At 39.2% G+C, this 22,737-nt stretch overlaps 1 protein-coding gene across 1 annotated transcript in view; it reads right to left on the bottom strand.

The window, feature by feature from the left end:
- The window catches only part of Wdhd1 (WD repeat and HMG-box DNA binding protein 1), an 83,500-nt gene that overhangs the window by 11,121 nt on the left and 49,642 nt on the right, over positions 1-22,737 (bottom strand). Inside the window, exons 16-23 of the mRNA XM_013012216.1 lie at positions 20,779-21,002; positions 20,576-20,694; positions 19,413-19,463; positions 16,883-16,926; positions 15,574-15,744; positions 14,125-14,255; positions 12,086-12,224; positions 7,702-7,709 (exon numbers count right to left, since the gene is read on the bottom strand). Coding sequence (XP_012867670.1) covers positions 7,702-7,709; positions 12,086-12,224; positions 14,125-14,255; positions 15,574-15,744; positions 16,883-16,926; positions 19,413-19,463; positions 20,576-20,694; positions 20,779-21,002 — 887 coding nt within the window. The remainder of the gene's footprint in view (positions 1-7,701; positions 7,710-12,085; positions 12,225-14,124; positions 14,256-15,573; positions 15,745-16,882; positions 16,927-19,412; positions 19,464-20,575; positions 20,695-20,778; positions 21,003-22,737) is intronic.

The following is a 22,737-nucleotide window of genomic DNA, read 5'->3' as shown; positions in this document are numbered from 1 at the left end:
ACCCCGATCAACTTCACTTCTCCATTAACTCCCTACTCCTCCATCCCATTCACTCTATTTACCAGCCAACATCCCACTGGTATCCGCCCCATGACAGCACCTGTTTTACTTTTTTTCCAGTGGTATTAATTGCACCAAAGGTAAGATCGACACTTTAATTTGCATTCTTAGATTTAAAAAAAATTTGAAAACAGTCATCAGAGAACTTCCCATACACTGTAACCTTTAACCTCCTAAATACTAATGCTTGCTTCATGGCTGTTATTTTGAACCAAAAAAGAGAAAAAGAAAGATGGAGGGAAGAAAGGAAGGAAAGAAAAAAAAGAAAAGATGAATTGGTTCTTTTTCTCTTCTTTTCTGCATCAAAGCAATATTGATTCTTTTTTTTTTTTTTTTTTTTTTGTCGGTTGTGGGGGCTGAACTCTGGGCCTGGGAGCTGTCCCTCAGGTCTTCAGCTCAAGGCTAGCGCTCTACCACTTGAGCCACAGCACCACTTGCGGCTTTTTCTGCTTATGTGGTGCTGAGGAATCAAACCCAGGGCCTCATGCATGCAAGGCAAGCACTCTACCACTGAGCCACCTTCCCAGCCCACAAGATTTATTCTTTGCCAAAGAATAAGGTGGCTGGGCGCAGGTGGTTCACGCCTGTAATCCTAGCTACTCAGAAGGCTGAGATGTGAGCATCGCAGTTCAAAGCCAGCCCAGGCAGGAAAGTCTGTGAGACTCTTTTTTTTTTTTTGTCGGTCGTGGGGCTTGAACTCTGGGCCTGGGCGCTGTCCCTCAGCTCTTCAGCTCAAGGCGAGTGCTCTACCACTTGAGCTACAGCGCCACTTCCGGTTTTCTGGTGGTTTATTGGAGATAGGAGTCTCAAGGTCTCTCCTGCCCGGGCTGGCTTTGAACCGCAATCCTCAGATCTCAGCCTCCTGAGTAGCTAGGATTACAGGCGTGAGCCACCAGCGCCCGGCTCTGTGAGACTCTTATCTCCAATTAACCACCAGAAAACCAGAAGTGGCACTGTGGCTCTAGTGGTAGAGTGCTCATCTATAGCTGAAGAGCTGAGGGACAGTGCCCAGGCCCAGAATTCAAGCCCCATGACAGACCAAAAAAAAAAAAAAAAAGAATAAGGGAAGCAAAGTTGGCCATGGTACCACCTACCACTGCCATCCCTCCATAACCTCCACACTTTGGAGACTGAGGCAAGAGACTCATGACTTCATGTTATTGTCTGACTTCTTCTGTAATGTAATTATCCATTTATATCCTCAAAGATCTTTCTTAGAACTAGTCATGTCAAAGTGCTTTGATCGCTATGTTGTCAAATTGGCCAGAAAAAAAAGACTATTTTGACAATTATTTTAAATATTATTTCAAATACTCCAAGCATCAAATATTTCATACAGTAGAGGTTACTATAGCTACAAGCATGATCAAAGAGTATGATGATACAGAGGAATTTGGGTTGGTTAACATACCTATTTCCATTTGATGTCAGTATAAATTGTGGAGGAGATGGGGGAAAAACAAGTCGTTTAAGGATACAGGTGGACCTGTTGCAACAATGAGAAGTACAAGGTTATGTCGAAAAGGAGCTTTACAACGTTGGTGTGGGGGGGGGGAGAGGGGGGAGGATTGGGGGGGGGGAGGTAGGGGGGAGGTAGGGAAGGGATGTAAAAACAAAGGAGGAGGCTGCAATGCTTGGTAAGAAATGTATGCATTATCCTGCCCATGTAATTGTAACCCCTCTGTACAGTATGTTCACAAAAAAAATTAAATTAAATTTAAAAAAAACAATGATTACAAACAAAAAAAACATACCTATTTCCCTCTTATCCTTTTCTTCCTCCTTTTTCCTTTTCCTCTTCTATTATCTCCTCCTTTGTTCTTTTTCTTTCTCTTTCTCCCTACTAATCTCAAACTCACAAGCTCCCTGCCTTCAGCTCCAAACTGCCAGGATTTTCTGGGTGTGCACTACCACACCTAGCTTATGGTATATTCTCAATTAATTTAACTTTAGCTACAGTACTCCAATTTTATGTGGCATGTAACATCAGATGCAAAGAGAAGACAAAAGGAAAAGAGAATCAGATCGTGATGGTTTATACATTAGTATGATCTAGGACTGTATTCTGCAATGGCTTTCACAACTATATCTCTTTCCTGCCCATTCAATTCCTGCCTGTCTCATCTTTATCCCATCCTAGGAATGGACCTTACTAGCTCCATGGGACACAAAACAACCTTTGGCCTCCACCTGCACCATGTGGTGCATGGCCAACAGGGGAATCTGTGAACTAAAGTTCTCTGAACAGCTACATCCATACTAAAGATACTGCAGACTTCTTGACTGTGGCTATGAGAGTACCTTGACTATGGAAAGATGGAATATATAATAGGTCACAAGCCAGAAAGAATTATCCTGAGCAATTTTAGGTCTGGTAGACATTTATTGTTATTTTTGTATCTGATCTAACATTGTTCTAACTAATAAACTTCTTGGAGTTTATCATTAAGCTTCATAGCCCTCCAGCTTCCACTAACCCTAAAGGCAAGAATGCTACAGATAAATAATATCTGAAGTCCATAGAAAACTCTACAAGCATTGCTGTAGGCTACTTAATGCTCCCTCTAATGTGACTGGTGTCTTGGTTTATGACTTTCTTTCTGTGGCTATAAAAATTCAGATAATCTCTTCCACAGTGAAATATGTTATTCAGAGTAATTTCAGTCTGTGGTACTGGTCACTGATGTGACAGAATAAACTATTTTTTTTTAATTTCATTGAAAGCAGAGTCGCTATTTTATGACACCATCAATGAAATGTACATAACTTCTTCATCTTACAAGATGGGGAACAGAAGCCTTCACATTTTTATGACTATGGGGAGTGAGTCAGGGTGTGCCCAGAATTCCTTCTCTCCAGAGTATTATGGTCACAAGCTGCTCTGTGGAGAATATTTTCTCCCATATGGTATAGAATGGGAATTTTACCTTTTACTCTGCCAGAGTCCTTACTCAAATCCCTTGTCTTTTCCCAAGTTGTTAATACGTGGAGATCTTGCCTTGTCCTACCACTTGCACGGGGCCTCAGCCTGCTCCCTCTGTGTCAGTTTTGTAAGAATATAGAAACCTGGAGTACTAGGATCTGCTGTGGTTTTCTATACTTTTTTCATCTTCTTTAGCATCTGTATTTTTCTCATCTTTAGCACCTAGCCTTCCATCAATTGCCAAGGATAAAACAAAATCAGGGTATTTCATATAAGTTCTTGATCAACTGATGAATAATTATGCTCATACTGGGACTTGAACTCAGGCCTCACCCTCTCCCTTTGCTTTTCACTCAAGGTGGGCATTCTACCTTTTGAGTCATAGCTCCACTTCTGGCTTTTCCCCCCCTGGCTAATTAGACCTCTCAGATTTGTCTGCTGGAGTAGGCTTCAAACTGGAATACTCAGATCTCAGCCTCCTGAATAGCTAGGATCATAGACATGAGCCATTGCCTGGCTTTTTTTTATTTATTTAAATTGTATGCTTAGGTAATTTTGGACCCCAGTTCCCTATAGCAACAGGCTGGGGTGCAACCATGTCAACCCTGCTCTAAGGCTTGAGTGGATTTTCAAGTCCTGTAATACAGAACTATAATTAATCTCTGTGCTCTAGCCCCATATCTCACTCCTCCCATAGCCTGAAGCTCCTCTTTCAGCTACTGCGGGACAGAGTGACTTTTCTTGCTGTAGCCCCTCCTTATGTATTTCCCCTTGCTGTTTCCACAGTGTAATGTGTGGTCCTCCCACCAGAACAGCCTGCTGGCATCACTGAGATTCTCTTAGAAATGCAGAATCTCATGCCTCATTCAAAATCAACTCAATCAGAATCTGCATTTTAACAAGCTCCCCAGATGAGTGATTTGCCTACTATTTGCCGCTGGTCTGACTCTGCTGTGATTGGTTGACTTTAAAAATAAAATTTGTCTTCTTCAATGAATTGAATTCTCTCAGGCATCAATGTCTCCCTCCTCCCCTTTACTTATCATTGATTCTGTGAATTTACTTTTTATTTGCATACCTTTGCCATTACTTAATGGGACGTTTAGGGAGACAAAGGGGTGGGGAATGTGTGGTTGGTAATTGAGCAAATGGTTGATCAATTTTAAGAGACTTGTCTTAAAACACAATGGTAATAGAAAATCTTATCTGTTTACTAGTTTGTGTTTGCAGCTCTCCTCTCAAGAGCAACAGATGTGAGGGGATGACAGATGTTGATGATTGTAGTGCAACAAGCCTGCAAGCCGAGGTCTCCCAATGTCTTTGGTTGCTTTTTCTGCACCTGGAAAAGACAGGCAAGCTGCTCCCTGTAAGGAAAGGGGCAACCATCCTGCTAGAAATACCAGCATTGAATAAGCAAATAAGAAATGACAATAAAGATAGAGAATGAATAGGTCTGTAGAGAGGCTCAAAACCATGTTTCTCCGTTGTTCTGGTATATATTTATTTCTAGAATTACAACCACCACCGAACATTTGTCCCAGCCAATCATGCTTGGATTTGTAGAAATTAATGTCAAAAATGATTCACAGATAAATGAACCAAAAAGTTGAAGAGAAAAGGTGCTGATCTTTTCACCATTCAGGGGTCTTGAGCCCTATCTGGGTAAAAATAAATGACTTCAATAAGATATTATACCATGTAGATTTTTTTAAAATAGAAACTGGATAATCACTAAAAATAGTTTAAACTGCTAGTAATTCTCAAAACTGACTGCACACTGAAATCATCAGGAAACCTGGCTCCCACCTGGAAAGATTTGATTTCATAGTGCAGGGAATGGCTGGGACATAAAAGTCATTGCCCTGTGCTGCTAGGGCTGGTAACTAACAGACTTGAACAAGACAGACAGACATGGTATTTCACTTCACCAGGTCTGGAGGTGGTATTGGAAGCAAAGCTTAGGCACTCAGTAATATCATCAAGGACTCAAATGCTTACCAACTTTTTCCTTAGCCATTCTCAGTCTAATGAGTTGTCTCCACTCTCAGACAGAGATGGCTGCTTTGTTTTGAACATACAGGATTAAATGGAGAATAAAATACATTCTTGATTTCTCCAAGCTGGAGTCAAGAATATAAATTTTCTCTCACCCACTACAAGTGCCACATTATAGTTTCCCATTGCTAGTTTTAACACATCCCTGCCTACCATTTCTCCCCCCCTCAGCATTTCCCAATATTAACCTTACACAACTATAGTATTAATATCAAAACCAAGAAGCTGAAATTGGTACAACCTATAGAAACTATTCAGATTTCACCAGTAGACTTGTGTGCAGCTCCATGCAACTTTACACATGTAGCCTTATGAAATCACCACCATAATCAAGATATCCAATTCTACCATGATCATGGCTTGAATAGTAAATGTTCCCCTCAGGCTTGTCTGTTGAATGGTTGGAACCCACTTGGTGGTACTATTTTGGGGTGGTTCTGGAGATTTTAGGAGGTGGAGCCTAGCTGGATGAAAAAGTCACTAGTCCTTGGAGGTATCTTGTCATGGGTTTCTCTGATGCTGTCTCTGTCTCTCTTCCTGCTTCCTGTCCACCAAGAAGCAAACAGCTCTCCTCTATCACACATTGCTGCCACAATGTTCTGTCTAAATGCATAGGACTTACATCACAATGGACCAAACCCCTCTGAAATTATAAACAAAATACATATATCCATCTTTGTTTCCTGAGGTATTTTGGTTGCATGATGAAAAAATAATTGTTGCCCACGCTTTATAGCCACATCCTTCGTCTCTTCTTCTTTTACTGGTAACCATTAGTACTTTCCACCTCTGTTAAGTATGAATGTTATCAGGTAGTATAATCCTTATAAGATTGGCTTTCCCCACAAAGCATAATGCCTTGGGCTTAATCCAAGTTGTTGAGAATGTCAATTGTTTTTTTTTTCTTTCCCTTTTTTTTTTGGGGGGGGGTGCTGGTCGTGTGGCCTGAACTCTGAGCCTGAGCACTGTCCCTCAGTTCTTCAGCTCAAGACTAGCGCTCTACCACTTGAACCACAGCGCCACTTCCGGCTTTTTTCTCTTTGCTTATGTGGTGCTGAGGAATCGAACCCAGGGCCTCATGCATGCAAGGCAAGCGCTCTACCACTGAGCCACCTTCCCAGCCTGTCAGTTGTCTTTACTACTGAGTAACACACTATGGCATGCACATATCATTATGTAATCTTTCACCTGTTGAGGCACACTCAGTTTCCAGTTTGGGAGTATTACAAACTTGCTGCAAACAGTTACAAGCAAGTTCCTGTGTGTGACTAAAATTCATTTCCCTGAGATAAATGGCTAAGAGAGTAATTGCTAGGTTAAATTCCTACCAGCAATGTTCATGTAATCCAGCTTCTCGGCATCCTCACTAATAATTGGTGTTTTTCAATGTTAGTTTAAGAGTTTCTTACATATTCTAGATAACATGGCTATTATTTTTAATCAGTGGCTGTAACATGTCATTTGAGGGGAAATGATGTAATGAAGAGACTCTATCTCAGTGAACCACATTAATACCCCTCCCTATTTAGAAAAACTGTCTAAATCAATTTCAAGCCAGCTGCCTGCAGAAAAACACTTTGTAGGGGACCAGATCTAACCCAGGGCAAAAACGTCTATTTGCCATTAATCTGTTTCACACTATTCAAGTGTGTGTGTGTGTGTGTACCCACACTGAATATATATATATATATATATATTAGTAATGACTTATCTTTCAACTATTCTGAATGGATTGTTCTTTCAGCCTTTTCAATATGACTTACAATAGACTCAAATACATTACTGTAAGAAACTTTAAAAGCCACATAGGGCTAATCACAAAATTTCATTGAAGGACTCTTGGAAATGTTTCAATTACAGCAGGAGATTGGGCTTATTGGTAAGAAAGCACTGACATATTAAACTGACAAGGCATGTCTGGAAACTTCAGACCTTCAGCAATAGTGGGCATGAACTGATGGTGTTATGCACTGGTAAAACTCCTTCTTCCTCAGTGGGGACTCATTTCTTTTTTTCAACTATTTTAACCAGCCCTCTAGTGTGAATCCTAGTAACTAAAGCCAAATCAAGCTGACACACAAAACAAACTTTCACCAGCCTTTTTCATATCTACATTAAGTATAATTTTTATTTGTAAGATTATTTGTGTTTTTTAAGTTTTGACCACTCTTGACCAAGATTTTTCTAGTTTAGTAGACTTTCAAAGAACCAACTACCAGCATTTTTTGTTTACTTTCTAGTCTACCAGCTTTTGCCCCTTATGATGTCACAGATTAGGCAGAAGTTGAATCAATCACTAAGGACCACCTTCTACTACTCTAGCCCAAAGCCACACTTCACATTCTAGGTTATTTTTGTCCTTTATCACCATGGAGCATAAATTTATATTACACTTTGGTGTAAGACTAATTATAGTTATTAATAGAAATATATCTAATCATATAGAAACCTTCCCAATTGCCAATGTTTGTGCTAGAAATTTTTGTGCTTAAAGCTATTGTTGGGGCTGAGAGTATGCCTTAATGGTAGAGCATTTACCTAGCTAGCATACATGAAGACCTGGGCTCAATTCCTCAGTACCACGTAAGCAGAAAAAGTCAGAAGTGGTGCTGTGGCTCAAGTGGTAGAGTGCTAGCCTTGAGCAAAAGAAACTCTGGAACAGTGTCCATGCCTTGAGGTCAAGCTCCAGGACTGGCAAAAAAAAAAAAAGTGCTGTACCACTTGAACTACAGCTCCACTTCTGGCTTTTTGGTGGTTGACTGGAACTAAGGGTCTGATGAACTTTCCTACCTGGGCTGGCTTTGAACCACACTCCCCATATCTTGACCTCCTAAGTAGCTATGATTACAGGTGTGAACAACCAGCACCTCACTGAATTAACTTTTAGCGTACCTTGAACTCAAAAGAAGGGCTGAGTATAGCTCAATGACAAAGCATACCTACCATGTGCAATGTCTTGGGTTCAATCCACAGCACTGCAAACAGAAATAAAAAACAAAAAGCAAACCTCAGCAAGCAGCTGTCTTTTAAGCTCCTAACTTTATAAAGTGGAGAATTTTCTATTGTACTTCTCACTATGTGGGCCCTGAGCTTTGTCTGCTGTTTAGTTTTCAACTTTAATTGGACTGCCCTCATAATTCATTGCCTTTGCCTGGACAATATGAAGATCATGCTTTGTACCAGTCTGGTAACTGACTATTCTCAATGATAACTGTTACTCATTTTCATCATTATCTACCTTTGTCAGCACCTCAGGAGGCTCATACATCTTCTAGGGGGTGGTGGCATATACTCAGGTATGAGAGAAAGCTGATGGAGAAATTCAGCTACTGCTGCTGAGAACAGACACAGGGTAGAACCATGTCAGGGTATTAACTAAAATTTTTTTTACTGTACTTGGTCAAAACCATATGTGATAAACCTCCAAATAAGGTCATCTTACTGTATTACTGTATAAAGCTATGAAATAAGCTCCAATGAGAAGTTTCTTTTGCTTTTGGAGAATGAAATTAAGTACATATCAACTTTCTATGGTATGCAATAAGCCCAGAGCAGACTGTATTACTGGTATCATGGTAATAGTTAGTATATTAATTTATTCCCACATACACTTTCCTAGTAAGTTCTACTTTTCTGAAAAACAACAAAAAACAAAAACAAAAAAACCCCAAAAAACCCTGGGGGGGTATATTATCCTGTACAGCAAAGAAAGATATTCCTTGGTTTCAAATTTCTGGTTGATAATTTAAACCAAATCTATATAAAAACCTTACTTCAAGCCGGGCGCCGGTGGCTCACATTATAATCCTAGCTTAGCTACTCAGGAGGCTGAGATCTGAGGATCGCGGTTAAAAGCCAGCCCAGGCAGGAAAGTCCATGAGACTCATATCTCCAATAAAACACTAGAAAACTGGAAGTGGCACTGTGGCTCAAGAGGTAGAGTGCTCGCCTTGAGCTGAAGAGCGCAGGGACAGCGCCCAAACCCAGAGTTCAAGCCCCGCGACTGACAAAAACAAAACAAAAAAAACCTTACCTCAAAGAAAGTTAAAGACTTTTAAAAAGAAAACTGAAAGTTACTATTGTCAGGTTTCTAACTATCTGGAATACAACCTTAAAGGATTATATCCTTAGAATTATATACTTGGTGTAAAAAGCATATTGAGTGAGACACTGGTAGCTCAAATCCGTAGTTCTAGCTACTCCAGAGGCAGAGACCTGAAGATCTCAGTTCAAGGCTGGTCAAGGCAGACAAATCTGAGAGTCTTACTGACAATTAACCAAAGAGTACAAGAAGTGGTAGAGAGCCAGCCTTGAGTAGAAAAGCTAAACCTAAGCACAAGTCCTTGAGTTCAGATCCCAGCATAGACACACACAAAATGATTTGAGGAAATAAAACACATGCTTACAAACATGCTTTTCAAAATAGTATAAACAAGAATGATAAAACAGGCAATAGCATAAGAGCTATCATTTACAAAACATTACTGTCAGGAATTCTATGATCTTACTTATTTTACAGATGAGTGGACAGAAGTCAGAATGTGCCTTTGGTTATCCAGCTGCAAGGAAGTGAGTCGATCTTCAAGCTGGTACATGCTGGCTTCAGAATCTGTGCAGCCAATCACTGTGCTATAATATTTCCCAGTACTGGATACTAACTTAAAAAAAATCAGAAATGTGTGTGTGGGGGGTGTTGGAGGGGGTGGGTGGGAGATGGGAAGGGGAAACAAAGGAGGAGGCAAGAATACTTGATAAGAAATGTACTCATTACCTTGCTCATGTAATTGTAACCCCTCTGTATGGTATTTTCACAATAAAAAATATATTTGAAAATTAAAAAAAATCAGAAATGTATTTTTTTTGCCAGTCTTGGAGCTTGACCTCAGGGCCTGGGCACTGTCCCTATGCTTCTTTTGCTCAAGGATAGCACTCTTGAGCCACTTTAACACAAGAGCTACAGCGCCACTTCTGGTTTTGTTTTGTTTTTTTCTCCTGTTTATGTGGTACTGAGGAATCGAACCTAGAGCTTCATGCGTACTAGGCAAGCACTCTGCCACTAAGCCACATTCCCAGTCCCAGAAACGAATTCTTGCTTAATTACCAAAGATAAGGAATATTCTTTGGTTCCTATAGGTCTAAATTTTCAACCTATTTTGTTTCTTTCAATATATTTGCTGTCCTTGATTTTGAGTCATCTGGTTTTATTTTACTACCCCAGTACCATGTGCTACCCTTAGACTGTTCCTTTTATATTAATGTCCATTTAAAATAGACAAGATAGCCGGGCGCTGGTGGCTCACGCCTGTAATCCTAGCTACTCAGGAGGCTGAGATCTGAGGATCGCGGTTCAAAGCCAGCCCGGGCAGGAAAGACTATGAGACTCCTATCTCCAATAAACCACCAGAAAACCGGAAGTGTCGCTTAGCTCAAGTGGTAGAGCGCTCACCTTTAGCTGAAGAGCTGAGGGACAGCACCCAGGCCCAGAGTTCAGGCCCCACAACTGGCAAAAAAAAAAAAAAAAAATCTTAAGCAGCCTTTACCCAGTTTTTCCAAATGTTTTTCCAACATCTTCTTGATGTTTAATACAATTATACCAAAGTACCGATACTGATATAAGCCTCAGGTTTACTTCTACTCACTTGTATATATAATTTTATTATATATTTGTGTCTATAACACCACAGTCAAGACAGAGACAGTTCGATTACCACAAAGATCCCTAATGTGGCCAACCGGCCAAACCTCTAACTCAGTACCAGCCCACCACTGTTCTTTTTGAGGCAGGATAGACATACAAGAAGACAGGGTAATTTAAATAGGCAGCTCCCTGTTCATCAATTTTTAGATGCTAATACACAAGAATAAGGAGACATAAAAGGGTTATCTGTGATTAAAAACCCACATGTTGCCAGGAGTTGGTAGCTCACGCCTATAATCCTAGCTACTCAGAAGGCTGAGATCAGAGGATTATGGTTCAAAGCCAGCCTGGGCAGAAAAGTCCATGAGACTCTTATCTCCAATAAACCACTAGAAAACCAGAAGTAGAGCTGTGGCTCAAGTGGTAGAGCGCTTGCTCTTAGCTAAAGACCTGAGGGACAGTGCCCAGGCCCAGAGTTCAAACCCCATGACTGACAAAAACAAACAAACAAAAAACCCCACATGTCCAAGAAAGAAAAGTTCTAAGAGACACTAGTTGTACTTATGTTTTGGCTAGGCCTAGATTACATCTCCATGTTTCAGAATAATAAACAGCTCACCAAAGCCATTAGGAATTGCTGGAGGACATGACCACATGTATTCCTTCAGACAGAACCACCGTTTTGACTCCTTATTCTTCCTTCCTGGGAAGCAAGAAACGCTTCCCCTTTTTTCTTTCTACCCTCACCTCTCTCTCTCTCTCTCCCTCCCCCCTTCCCCCTTCTTTCCTCCTTCCCTCTCTCCCTTTCTTCCTTCCCTTCCTTCCTCTTTTCCATCCCTCCCTCTCTCCCTTCCATTTACATCTTACTTTATCCTGTTATACACTAAAGTAAATCCTTGCTAAAATTTCTACTTTGTAAGAATCTCCTTTCTGTGAGACACCTCAAAATGTTTTTCACATGTGGATCTCAAGGAAATTCATAGAAAAGCAAAAGTCCTGTCCCAATTTCCATATGAAAGGATGGACCAGAGTACAAGGGTTTCCCCCAAAAAAGAATATTTTCATGTGTAAGGAATATTCAATGTGCATGTAGATAGCATTTTAAAACATTTTTACTTGGCAACCATTTGTAAATAAAGCATCTTTTCCTGAAAGTATTTTCCTAACTACAAGTGTGTGTGTGTGTGTGTGTGTGTGAAGTTAGCTGCCAAAAAAAGTTAATCATCAGTGCTCAATATAATTTCTACAAATCCACAAGCTCAAATCTGACATTTCACATTTCATTTCCTCTCCACCAAGAGTTTTACAATGTATTCGATTTTCCAAAAATAGAAAAAAAGCATTTCTAAGAATGTTTTAAGCCTGAGAAATTCACAAAGATCTCAATCTCAACGTAATTATATCTTTACCTTCCTTTCTTCAGTTGACAATGCTCTAAATCGAATCATTCCTTCTTTTATTATGTCTGCTTCCTCTGAAAAGTCAGGATTGTCAGACAAAATATTGCTTCTGTTTTCTTCCAACCACATCTGAAACCCAGTCTTTGGCCTAAAATAGCATATGAAAAAATTTCATATTTACTACGAGTTTAAAGCATTATATGACTTTTTAAATTAGTAATTAACATTAGTCTTTGTATACCAATATAAAATAAGGGAGACACACTTATATTTGTTACTATTCATATTATTTTAAGCTGCTTGAAGACAGACAACAGGATGAGAGAAGTAAAGAATGCTTTACAAAATCAATTCAAAAGGATCATTTGATATTTTATTCTGTAAGTGCAGCAACCTTGAACTTTCCCTTTCAGCTCTTGTGAATAAGGCTCAAGGCCTCCAACTTCACTTATCCCTTCAGGAATGGTAAAATTCCTCCATTTCCCAGATCAGCTATTTAAAATCTTGCTGATTTCTCTCAAGTCATTTATTATGCCCAAACCCTTGCTCTGACAGTCGACTGGGGTTCTTCCCTGTGCTATCATTATGTACCGCAGTAATACAGCAAATTTGTAAATTTTACTAGTTTCTACTTTCAACACAAATTCACGTTAGGTCCTAAGCAAAGGTCCAATGCAGATATTTAAGCTTCTGAGCAGGAATTCTGCCAGGAATTTTTATAACTGCTTTGTGTTTATATCATAATCAACCCTATGATTTGGTAATAATTTGTACCTTCAATCTACAGACAGAAGAAAGCTCAGAGAGATAAGATAATTTAGGTGACACACAGAATCAAACCTTACACTCAACAATCAGGTGGTTTGACACCAGAGATTTGACATTTAGCTGTCCAGCTTGGTTATCTCCTACTATGCTAATGCTAAAAGGATCCTAAGTGGTGAGTTTAAATACATGACAAAGATAACAGAAAAAAATGCTCATAATTAAAGTTTTAAATCCAAATAAAAACATGGGGTACAAAATTGTATCTGTAATTCAAACTACATTAAGTATTAAAAAAATCACTAAAAAGAAGTATAAGGAAAAAATTGGGCTAGGAGTGTGGCTCAAATACTAGAGTGACTAGTTAGCAAACCTAAGGCTCTGAGTTCAAACCCCAGGACAATCAAAGCAAAGCAAAGCAAAGCAAAGCAAAACAAAACACAAACACACACACAAAGGAAGGAAGGAAGGAATGAACGAAGGAAGGAACGAAGGAAGGAACAAAGGAAGGAACAAAGAAAGAAAGAATTAATCCCTGAAAATGAGTAAAACTGACTTATTTTTATCTAAACTTTAAAATTTTTACAATACCAAGTTACTAAAAAAAACCAGTAAGCAAAGCCTGGTGGTGAGCACACCTGTAATCCCAACACTCAGGAGGCAGAGGCAGGAGGCTTGAGGGTTCAGACAAGCCTAGGTTGTATAGTTGAGAGCCATCTCAAAGAAGAGACCCAAACAAACACAATACATTAATAGTATGACTAGTACTAGTTGCCCAGTTTCTGATAATATATGAATTTCAAATAATCAAATAACTCCTATCTCCAGGAAAATAAAATAAAAATGATGCTAAAATCAATGTTAAAGGTTTTTGTGAAGCTGGATAGATAGGAAATTTGAAAAAAGCCACAGTCAAGAACTGAGACTAAAAAAAAAAAAATCGCTAAAAGATTTAAATGTTTTATATATGAATAAAATGCTACCCTCCTATATTTAAAGTTGCTCTAGGTAAGTAATTTTTGCTTCCCTTTCTTTGCCTGACATTCTAAAATCCAGGAAAGCCACACCAAAATGACTAAAATGCTCAGTCACATAATCTTTCTTCTAGAGCAGCAAAAGGTAAACTAATCCTTTTTAGAAAGTACAAGTAACCATCACAGCCTTCCTTTAGATGAGTAATTTGGTATGAGAGTAACACTAAAACCTTTTAGAGCCACTCAAACACACTGTCTCTAAGACTGGGTGAAAGGTTACCAGGTAACTGAAATTCTTTCAGAACTGACCTTTGGTTTTCAACATTTTGAGGACACAACACTGGGGCTTCAGATGAGGCATTTTTAGGGTTTTCTTCCTTCACTTCCTCAGTCTTTTCGACCTGACAAGGTCTTTTCTGGAAAAAAGATGCTGCAGATGCCTACAAGAACAAACATAAGCATGTAATCTAGAAAGGTTGGTATATGCTTCAAGCAAATTCTGAAATATAGAAAGAAGCATTTATAATTATTTACAATTCTCATACTAATTACCAAAGTCTTTTGAGTTTTCAGCTGAAAATAAACATGTACATACACAAAACCAAAAATAACACCCATATTTCCAATTCCATGATTTGAAATGAAGTTACATAAAACAGAAAAGATAAATAATAGATTGATTCAACTAATGATATAAACCTAGGGGCTGGGAAGTTGGCTCAGTGGTAGAGTGCTTGCCTCGCATGCATGAGGCCCTGGGTTCGATTCCTCAGCACCACATAAGCAGAAAAAAGCCAGAAGTGGCACTGTGGCTCAAGTGGTAAAGCGCTAGCCTTGAGCTGAAGAGCTGAGGGACAGCACCCAGGCCCAGAGTTCAGCCCCCATGACCGGATCCAAAAAAAAAATAGATATAAACCTAGGATGAAATGCACTTAAGAATAGGCAAATTCAGAATACATGGGGGAAGATTAGGGGAATATACTTAATAGTAATAAATAAGGATACATCTGGGAGATTTATAAGATTACAGAGAAATGGTAGAATCACCTGAGGTGCCAAACAAGATGATCAGATAAAGATGTGAGTTATTATCTTCACCATGGAATATTACACAGCCATAAAGGAAAATGAAACCATGTCATTAGCAGGAAAATGGATGGAATTGGAAAGTATTTAAGAAAGATAAACCAAGCTGAAAAAGCCGAATATTTTATGTATTTGCTCACATGTGGAGTTGGACATAAAAGCCATAGATATTCATGGACAGGGACACAAGTGCATGCAGCAAGTATACACAGGAAAATTTCAGTCTAGGCCAGCTTGGGCAAAAAAGTATCTACAGAGGGAAGCTGAACTCATAGATACATGCCTATGATCCTAGCAATAACAGGAAACCTAAAGTAGACAGAACATGACTCAGGTATAGGGCTGAGTAGGAAGCAAGGCTCAGCAGTAATAAACCAGCCTAAAAAGTACAAGGAGGCCCTACATTCAAATCCCAGTATCATTATTTAAGATGAGAAGGACTGGGTATGTGCCTTAAGTGGCAGAACACTGGCTCAGCAAGCAGTGTCCTGAGTTCAAACCTCAGTACTGCTCAAAATAACGGAGAGGGATAGATTCTGGAGCCAACTGGTTACTAAATCTACTTCCACAGCTAAACAACCAATGATACACTTCCCACCTTGTACCTGAAACACTGAGCAAAACAAACAGGATGCATGCTGTTTACTATAGATGTAGATAATTGAACAGTACCTGCTTAGACTTTGGCTTTGGAATCAGAGGCTTTATAACTGGAGACTTTTCGTTATTTGTTGCTCGATTAAATGCAGTGGATTTTTTAGATGATTTGTTCATAGTATCTAAAATGTTAGTTGACCGTGTTGAATTCACTGACATAGCTGGTTCTTTGGAACTGGCTGATACCTAAATAGGAAACTAATATTAGCATTTAATTTTTAGAGAAGAAAGCAAAATTTCCAAGAAATTTATTTCTTTTAATTTCTGTAATGTTTGTTTTACAAAATGAATACATGAGGTATATTCCAAATTAAGATTCATTTGGTATTTTCCAATCCCACATCCCAAAAAAACAGAGAGTTTTTCAAAACCATCAGTATGCAGAAAGTAAGAGATCCCCTTGATCTCTTACTGATTGGCTTGGATTATAGGAGTAAGCCCCCCTCCCCCATACCTAGTTTCAGAATCCTTTCTTAAATTCCTGGCCCAAATGTGAACTGAGGATGCTTTTTCTTTCTTTTCACAATGATCAGTCTTTAATGGCTCTGAGACAAAGAAGGATTACTTGGAAATGTTCCATTGCATGGACACGTTTTTAAATAATAGGAAATACCACTGACACTTCTAGCTTCCAAGGGGCTAGGAGACACTGGGAAAATGTGGCTGTCTGTTATTGCTATAATCTCTCACAGACTCTGTTGTCTGGACCTTGGTCCCAAGTCCCACACCCACCTGTTACAGAACCTGCTTACCAGACTGGCATGACATGAACACATCATGTCACCATGGGTGCGAGTGAAGGAAATAAAGGTCTATACCAAGAAACTCACTGACTATGGAAAACACCAATGAACAAGTCATGAAATCTTCACACTCAAGAAGGACTTGATCTCAAAGCTCTTTTAACAACTTTGGTGAGGTTGGTATCTGAGTACCAAGGGCGACACAGACTGCTACAGATGCCAAATTGGAGTGAGCAGAATTGGGCCAAGATGGCAGTGATTGAATATAAAGGAAACAGCCTCCACTCCTGCCTTGCAAAGACAGCAACCTTGCCCAGCTACTGCTGCTGAAGCTGTGACAAGACACCACCAAAACCAGGAAGCTAGTTTCCACAGCTCCCACACAGCTAAACACCCCAATGCCCACAAGCACAAGCCTTCGAAGCTCCTTTTAATGTCTCATACAGTTTTAATGGAGCCCAGAACCTTCTGAGAATCTAGATGCATTTTAGTTTGAACAACAGATAAAAGGGAAGAAGAGAAGGAAGGAAGGAAGGAAGGGAAGGAGGGAATTTAAAAAAATACCACTGGAAAAAGTTTACCTTGAATGGGTTTATTCGTCCTTGGTTGCTAGAGGTAACGGCACCTTTCACAAGAAAGAAACCCTCACTTAATATTATTAAAATATAGATGAATTCTGACTTCTACAATGCTAAATGAAATACTTTAATCTGCATTATATGATAATATAGGTATTCTGCAACTTTAAAACTACTAACAGCTATAGATGACCTCTTTCCTACCTCCATGATGAAATGATGTTAGGTGGAACTGTCCCAACTCTCTACAACAGAACACCCAAAATAGACCAACCTGTCTTTCTCTCCTGTTATTATGAACAGTGGGGCCTTATTTTTGTTGTTGTTAGTTGTGGGGCTTGAACTCAGGGCCTGAGTGCTGTTTCTGAGCTTTTTTGCTCAAGGTTAGTGCTCTACCACTTTGCATTGTTTTGAGCCACAGAGTCACTTTTCAGTTTGCAGTTGGTTAATTGGAGATAAGAGTCTCAGGACCTTTTGACCTTTCCTTCCTCACCTTGCTTCAAACAATGATCCTCAGATCCCTGCCTCCTGAGTAGGTAGAAACATAGTCACGAGCTACCAGCACCTGGCTAGTGAGGTGTTAAGCTAAGGTTTATAATCCCTATATTTTAAATCCATTCAACCATTCTAAGTAAACTTAAAAGTACATTGTATCCATGTTTAAAACTATGAACAAAATGAAAAACATCATTCAATATTAGGTAACTTCCAGAATATTAACTAAATGAGGTACAAGAGAAAAAAGAAAAACAAAAAAACCTCAACCTACTGATGCTTCCTTCTGCATGGTTGACTTTTTCATCATATTAGCTCAAGTCTCCCAACTTTAAAGCACAAACAAAAAACTGGCATAGTGGTTCATGCCTATAATTCCGGCAACATAGGACGTAGGAATTAGGAGGATTGTAGTTCCAACTGACATCGGACAAAAAGCAAGACTAAGCTAATAAGCTCAATTTGGTTGTGCATGCCTGCCATCCCAACTATGAAGGAGTTACAACTAGGAAGATTGTGGTCCATGCCAGACTGGGAATATGAGACCCTATTTAAGAAGTAACAGCAAAAAAAAAAAAAAGACTGACGACATGGCTCAAGTGATTGAGCACCTACCTATCCTTAGTTCTAACCTCAATACTGCCAAAAATAAAAATTAAAAAACCAAGACAAACAAAAAATAAACCTTCTAGTCCATATTCCTTTCAGCAACCATTTTCTCTCACATTCTCTATCCAGCCACATTAAAAACAAACAAACAAAAAACAACCTGTTAATACTTTCTCTCATTTCTTCTCTGCTCATACATCCCTCCATGCAATAATATAACTTCACATCCTGTACCTTGCAGAACCTCATCTTGCTAAGGCCTCCAATTCTGTGATCAAATCATCATCTTATTTGGCTTCTCAATGGCACTCCATTCCACTTTTTCCTCCCTTGACTTTTGAGACTTCTTTTCCCATACTTAACCCCTTTCTCTCTAGACCAGTGGCCTCCATCTCTTTCAGTGGTTCTTTCTCTTCTATCTGATGCTTAAATGTTGAGGATGCCCTATCAAGTGTATATTCACTCAGGCCAGAGTAGTGCTTGCTCTACTTCTGCCAATTATTCCAACTTTGTGTTTCTAAGGCAGACCTACTTGCTTAGTGTCTGACCCAAATAAACATTAGATCTACATGACACCCTACATATCTCATAATTCATCATTATCTAAATTCATCATCTATCTAAATTTGTTTTTCCCAAGTGAACGGCACCACCATTCACTGAAGTATTTAAGAAACAGAGTCATTCTTCACACTCTGAACTCTTACACTCTACATTAGCAACACCTCTACCACTCTACCAATTTTTTCTATTATCATACCCCCAGTCCCACAGCTCCTCCAGCATCCCGAATGTTTTCTCAGTAAAACTCAGATCTATTGTCAACATACATCCTTCCAGCTGGGAAGAACATCAAGGCAGGAATCAACCATACATGTCTGAGTTCTGTATTGCCCGCTTAATGAAGTCCCTGACATACAACACACATTTAATAAATGTGTGTTATCGAGTTTTACAAAACAATCTGATAAAAACAACAAAATGAAAAACAACAACAAACAGGCACTGAAGGGAAGGTATATTTGAGTAGAAGAAGGATCACTTTAAAAACTAATTGCTGGGCTCGATGTAGCTCAGTACCAAAGCACTGTGAAATGTCCAAAAAACAAAAGACAAAAAAAAATACTGTTAAGAAATTAAAAACTAGGGCTGGGAAGGTGGCTCAGTGGTAGAGCACTTGCCTTGCATGCCTGAGGCCCTGGGTTCGATTCCTTAGTACCACATAAGCAAAAAAAAAGAAAAAAGCCAGAAGTGGCACTGTGGCTCAAGTAGTAGAACGCTAGCCTTGAGCTGAAGAGCTGAGGGACAGCGCCCAGGCCCAGAGTTCAAGCCCCATGACTGGACCAAAAAAATAAAAAGAAAAATAAAAAGAAATTAAAAACTACTTGCTAAATTTTCTTGACATTACAATTTTACAAATATTTCTTACCTGACTTAATAGCCGGTACATCAAATGTATCTGTGCTTCCGGAGTTCTGTCCTATAATTAAGATAAACAATATGACGTGAGGAAAATAAAGTCATCCTTGATATTCAACAGACAGCAAAAGATGTCATAGAGAAGTAAGGGACTTGGCGTTTCCCTCACCGAGCAAAATGGGAAAATTCATATTCATGACATTTCTCATCTTTTACGGCCTTAACAATGTACATATCTCATTCTTTTACCCATTTCTTCTTGGCTCCACTCTCCTCTCTTGCAAGTACCCATTCCTTAGTACTTCTTTTGTTGTTTGACTTAGTCTTTTTAAAGAATTACACCATTTGTGCTCTCTATAGAGTCTATGACAGTTCAGTTAATTCATCTGTAACCCCTTGCTTACCACCCAGTGTGTTTACTTTGTAGATACATAGGCAGGTTCAAGCTACCTCAAATGAGAGCAACCATGCAAGGGGCGAGAATGCAGGCAAGAATTCATTTGTATATCGTAGAATTAAGAAATATATATAAGTGAAGGGAGGGGTAGGTCAAAGTGCGGGTAAAGAAATAGGAGTGGTGACACGTAGATCAAGATGCATTGTACACATAAATTGCTTTGTTAAATGGTCAAAAATCAATACATAACCTAATATTAAGATAAATAAGGGAAGGGGTAGGATGGGAGGGGTGGGAGGGAGAAAATGTTGAAAGGGTGACATTAACAAAGATGTACAATATTCATAAACTGCTTAGTGCATGGCAACTCCTTTGTACAACTACTTACAGATAATAAAAATATTCAAATGTATCTCACAGGGGGCTGAGATCTGAGGATCATGGTTAGAAGCGAGCTTGGGCAGGAAAGTTCATGAAACTCTTATCTCCAATTAACCACCAAAAAGCTGGAATTTGAGCTGTGGTTCAAGTGGCAGAGTGCCAGTCTTGAGCAAAAGTGCTCAGGAAAGCACTCATGCACTGAGTTTAAGCCCTAGGACCAGCGCGCGCGCGCGCACACACACACACACACACACAATGTATCACACACACACACACAATGTATCACACACACACACACAATGTATCACACACACACACACAATGTATCACACACACACACAATGTATCACACACACACACACACACACAAAATGTATCTCACACATGTATCTCACCATGCTCATGGAGTTCTGGTGTTTTCTGTGTATCATCAGCCTCTTTTCTGCTCTCAGTATCTTCTTCAGTTTGGTTTCTGAGCCGTGGCTGGTCCCACTCTGTAGCAGCATTACTGTAACTAAAAGACAATAATAAAGAGCTATGCAAAGACAAATGTAGTATTTAGATTGTAAAAGAAAATTCAAACAACTCTATTTTTTACCCAGCACTCAGCTTCTTTCTGAAATCCTCTTCCTCCACTTCCTCCTCCTCTGCTTGGGTTGCTGCTAGTTCAGATGCCTTTTCTACAGCTAGTTCACTAAGTTTTTGGGCCAATATTAATTTCCGAGAGCGAGAAGCATATTTAACAGCTAAATTCACAGCATGTTGAGTCATTAATTCAGCAAGTTCCACACAACGAAATTCTCTCTCCAGTTTACAAGAAAGCTAATCCCAAAAGAAAAAAAAACAACAAAACACCATATTAGGTCTAAAACTTTTTTTTTGTTGTTGGTTATAGGGCTTGAACTCTGCCTGGGTGCTGTCCCTGAGCTTTCTGCTCAAGCCTAGCACTCTACCACTTTGAGCTACAGTGTCACTTCCAGATTTCTGGTGGTTAACTGGAGATAAGAGTCTCATAGACTTTCCTGCCTGGGCTGGCTCTGAACTGCAATCCTCAGACCTAAGCCGAAGTAGCTAGGATTATAGGCATGAGCCACCAGCACCTGGCTAAGTAAAAAACTTCTTAAAAAAAAAAGATTCATTTGCAAGACAAAAGAATATGGAAATGCAAAAAACTTAAATATTGACACTACTAATAAAATGGGGAGAACAGTGTTTTAGATACTGATTATACATTTATACTGATTATAAGATGTACACTTTACACATTTTAGTATCTATGAAATTTGAAGGCATCTTACAACTCATGGTAGGTCGGTTTGCTAAGCAATCTTTTTGTCTCAGTCGCTTAAATAAATAATGATGCATTTACAATTAACAGTAATGTAGATTTAATCAAATAAAACAATTTCAAGATGAAGGAAACTAAGCAGTTTTAAAATTTAAACAAAATTCTCTTTGCTTTCTAGTTGCCATTCACTAGTAGGAAAGAAAAATGCACAAAGGAAGAAAATTGAGTAAATAAATTAAGTAAATTAAATATTACTTTGTTCAGAATTGGCACACAAATGCTACTAAAGAAATTTGAGTGGGAGAAGTAAATTTTTCCTTCCATTTTAAAGTATACTATCATCTATAATCTTAAGCTATCACAAATAGTTATACAACTTCCAAATTACAATTTGGTTTTCTTGCAGAATGCTTTTCAATAAAATAAAGGGCATTTCCTTTTAGTATGTCTTACAAAATACTGATTTCCTTTTTGGTTTGAATTCTGGCAATTCAACACAGGAAACTCAAGTTCAAATAGAGGAATGTTGATACTAAGGGTGTGAGAATACAGTGGAGAAGTATTTTGTTACTTAGATGTACCACATCTGACCTGTCAGTATGGAAGGTCTACATATTTTCTAGGGTATACTCAAGATTTCCTTTAACACTGCGAATATGGAATACTTTTCTTGGCAGTGCTAGGGTTTGACTAACTTGTGCTAGCTACAGAGGCACTCGACCAGTTATACTTCTAATCCTTTTTTTTTAGGTATTACTTATTTTTAATAGCCTTGCTTCCTTCTTGGGGCATATATCTGTACCATGAGCTGCCTATTTACACTTCCCACAAAACTACAATGACGTGCACACCACTGTGTCCAGCTACTGGTGAGCAGAGCCATGTCCAGCTACCAGCTGAGTGGTGTAGGTTTTCTCAAGAACTTTTCTTCCCAGGCCAGCCTCAAATCACTATCTTCCCTATCTCAGACTCCCAAGTAGCTAGGAATACACATATGAGCCACCAGTGCCTGCAGTACTTTTTAATCAGGGCAGTGCTTTTGCCTAAATGTGGGGAAGGATTTGGAAATGAAAGGGATTAGTTTGATTTTCTTAGTGAATGGGCTAAACTAACTTTCTTTTTTTCTTTTTATGTCGGTCGTAGGGCTTACTCTGGACCTGGGTACTGTCCCTCAGCTCTTCAGCTCAAGGCTAGAGCTCTACAACTTGAGCCACAGAGCCACTTTCCAGCTTTTTCTGTGTATGTGGTACTGAAGAATAGAACCCAGGG

This window comes from Dipodomys ordii, unplaced genomic scaffold (assembly GCF_000151885.1).
Source record: "Dipodomys ordii isolate 6190 unplaced genomic scaffold, Dord_2.0 Scaffold16, whole genome shotgun sequence".
In the NCBI taxonomy this organism is placed as follows: Eukaryota; Metazoa; Chordata; class Mammalia; order Rodentia; family Heteromyidae; genus Dipodomys; species Dipodomys ordii.
The sequence above is the reverse complement of the archived record's forward strand: the minus strand, read 5'-3'. Positions and strand labels throughout refer to the sequence as shown.